Raw genomic sequence first — 3,249 nt, 5'->3', positions numbered from 1 at the left:
TTGATTCAGTGACTGGGGTAATCGGGATGGGTGTGTCAGAGGCAATGAGATTGGCACAGAATAGAGCAGGGTTTAGGGCTGTTGTACATAGGGTCGCTATGAGTCGCAAATGACTAGACAGCACATAACAACAACAACAACATTTATGCCATAGGCTAGGGTTTCTAAGTTTGTTCCTGTTTTGTCTCTTATAATCTTTATGGTTTTGGGTTTTACCTCTAGGTCTATAATCTATCTTAAGTTGGTTTTTGTGCACAGTGTGAGATGTCCAGTTTTGCCAGCACCATTTTTTGAAGAGGTTGTCATTTCCCCATTTAGTAGGCATTATTTCCTTATCAAATATCCATTGACTGTATGTAGACAGGTTGATTTCAGTTTCTCCATTCTGTTCTTTGTGTCTGTCACTGTACCAATGCCATGCTTTTTGTTTCTATGGCTGTGGGGTTTGACTTTCAATGTCATATCTTCCTACATGACCTTCAGAAAATTTCTTAACCTCCTTATGCTTCAGTTTCCTCATTTGTAAAATGGTATCTGCATTAGTACCTAATCTCAATAAATAGGCATGTAAAAGTATGTTTGACACATAATTAGTTACTTTAGAAGTTAATGCCTGCTATTTTTATTCTTTTATTATATATATTTATATATATATTATATATATTTATCATATATATGTTTAAAATGTTAAAAAAATGTTAGTCATTATAATTTTTTTTAGACTCTCCATGTCCACAGTACTTAAAATAGTAAGTACATAACACATACTCAATACTTACTGATTTGATAGAGGAAGAGAGGGGAGTGGGAAGGTTTTAGTATGAGAAGAAAATTTTTAGGAAAGCATTTACATTTTATATTCCAGGAAATAACCTGAAAAATCTTTCTAGAAACAGTATAAATGTCTATTGTAGGGTCTATAAAGGTATTTCATTTCAGGAGGAATCAAGAAAATGGCAAAAGGTATTCTACAGAAAGCAGAGTTACATATTCATAAATCCTAAGAGTTTTGTAGCTGAAATGGGTATAAGATATATGCAAGCACACGCTCATGGTGAGGTGTGTGTATATATGTAATAGGTACTTACTGAGCATGCCTCTGTAATTGAGGTCCATATCCCGGCTCTCTGATCGTACTTTAATAGCATCCAAAATGGCATCAGGAGACAACAGTCCTGAAGGCCTCACTACATTCAACAGTTCAGTGAGGCTCATAAGAGGTAAGCGCACGGCTTGCATGATTTCAGCATGATTCTCCTTTGAATTGTGCTTACACCAGTTTAACAAAGCTAAGAAAATATCCTTCTCGGGAGCTGCAAATGAATCTCTTAATACGATGTTTAAGAGTGCTGTCTGAAAAGGATACAAATGAAAAATTCTGGTTATTAGGGAGACCAAACAAGTGCATGATCAATCAGTAAAACCTTATAAAAGTGCACTTCTATTACTTATAGTTAGACAACTATCCCATATTGACCCTCTTCTCTCCTTATTCTTTGTGATATATATATATATATATATATACACACACTAGCACATTTATTAGCAAAATGGCAAAAGGAGGTACCATCAGTAGACACTCGTATTCAAGGAGAAGATCCAATTGTAAATCAGTAAGATATTGCCAAAATCCAAATCCACTGTACTACGACACATTATTTGGATTCTCAGATCTATAGCTGTCCCTTCAGCAACACTTCAAAGATCCTTGTCCTTAAAACTTAAGCAGAATAATAAAAAATTATACAGTTCACATTCAAACCAACATAGGTAGTAGCTATACAATACATGTTCTCATTGGAAACAATCAAGTCCTATAAAGAATGCAAAAAAAGGAAAACAGGAAAGAACCACCAGCTATGTTTCATAGAAACACTTGCCCAAAAAACAGTCACTCCAGCTATTACACAGTGTAAAACAGCATGTAATAGCGAACCAGTAGGAAAATGAGGGACTCCAATACATCAAAACTTTTTTCTAAATTTTCTCCTTGCTTTAAGGAGTTATTAGTTGCATTTTCTCTAAGAGAAGTACAAAACTGAATAATAGCATGTAATACCACATAGGATCCTATCTGATTGTCATCACACTGAAAACCACCACTGAACTACACAGTCTCATATGCAAGTAAAAGTCACCAGGAGGACCTTAAAGGAAACTAGAATTGATCTGCCTCTCTCTTATATGATCTAGAGGCCCTCCATCCAGAGGCAGGGAGCTAAAGCAACTAACTCCTTCCATACCAGTGATTTTTCTTGCTTTGTGCCTATTTTTTTATTACTGTATTTCTACTCTACTAGTATATAAATACAACAATGAGGGACTTATACACAGTGACACACCTTAGAAAGGGAAAGGAAACCTTCACTTGATAGCACCTCCTGAGCATTTCTGTCCATGAACATGCAGCACATACAAGTTAGCTTGGGAAGTGAGTAGAGACTGGCAACATCAAAAGTCATACAGACGTTCTGAATGTTAAGTATGGTGCAGAGATATTCAGAAGTTGAATCCTCTAGCTCTGGAAATCCATATTTATGAGCAAGGCTCAAAAAGTCCAGCAGCACCTCTTCCTTCTCATCTGTGAGTGTCGCTCGCCCAGTGTAAATGTATTTCAGTAGCATTGTGAATGCTTCTGCAGTGGTGTCTTGCAGAGGGATTTCTGCTTCAGGCTGAGACTCTCGCATGCCACCATACAGCAGTGCTCTGCACATCAGAGAAAATACAGAGAATGAAAAGAGGAACCATTCAAATAGGACTGTTACAAAATAGAATACCAGCTACTGTTACACAAAATTAAAAATATTTAATGACACAAAGATCCAGGTGAAATGCAAAGTGATTTTCTAAACAAAACAAGAGAAACAATTAAACAACTATCTGCAATCAATTCTATAAACAATTGGGCTACTAAACTATCCTGAAAGCTCAAGATATTCAACAAACATTAAATAGATGAAAGAAATAATTTTGTGGGAAGATGTGAAATCAATGTAAAGATATTAAAGGTCAATAAGGAAGTTTAAAAATTAGAATTATGGAAAAAGATATAATCAGATACACAAAATTAAACAACAACCAGACATCATTCTTTTCTAGTAGCCTAGCAGAATTTTTTAAAGCCTGTTAATACCTGTTACTGGAAAAATAATGAAAAAAACCAGCTACTCTCATGAAATGTTTTAAATGTATAAAAGTGTGTCCCTGGTGCCACTGTTGTAGAATGAGGCTGACATCGGGGTGGGGGTA

General features: G+C 35.7%; 1 protein-coding gene across 2 annotated transcripts in view; it reads right to left on the bottom strand.

Moving 5' to 3' along the window:
- The window catches only part of BTBD9 (BTB (POZ) domain containing 9), a 553,349-nt gene that overhangs the window by 541,670 nt on the left and 8,430 nt on the right, over positions 1 to 3,249 (bottom strand). Inside the window, exons 2-3 of one of the 2 annotated variants that reach the window (XM_006882022.1) lie at positions 2,343 to 2,706; positions 1,089 to 1,353 (exon numbers count right to left, since the gene is read on the bottom strand). In XM_006882022.1, coding sequence (XP_006882084.1) covers positions 1,089 to 1,353; positions 2,343 to 2,706 — 629 coding nt within the window. Of the gene's footprint in view, positions 1 to 1,088; positions 1,354 to 2,342; positions 2,715 to 3,249 lie in introns of those variants that run through there. The other variant, XM_006882021.1, reaches the window with a different exon arrangement.

Source organism: Elephantulus edwardii, unplaced genomic scaffold (assembly GCF_000299155.1).
Source record: "Elephantulus edwardii isolate Elephantulus edwardi_28Jun2011 unplaced genomic scaffold, EleEdw1.0 scaffold00017, whole genome shotgun sequence".
In the NCBI taxonomy this organism is placed as follows: domain Eukaryota; kingdom Metazoa; phylum Chordata; class Mammalia; order Macroscelidea; family Macroscelididae; genus Elephantulus; species Elephantulus edwardii.
Note: the sequence above shows the minus strand (reverse complement) of the source record. Positions and strands in the feature narration are given on the sequence as shown.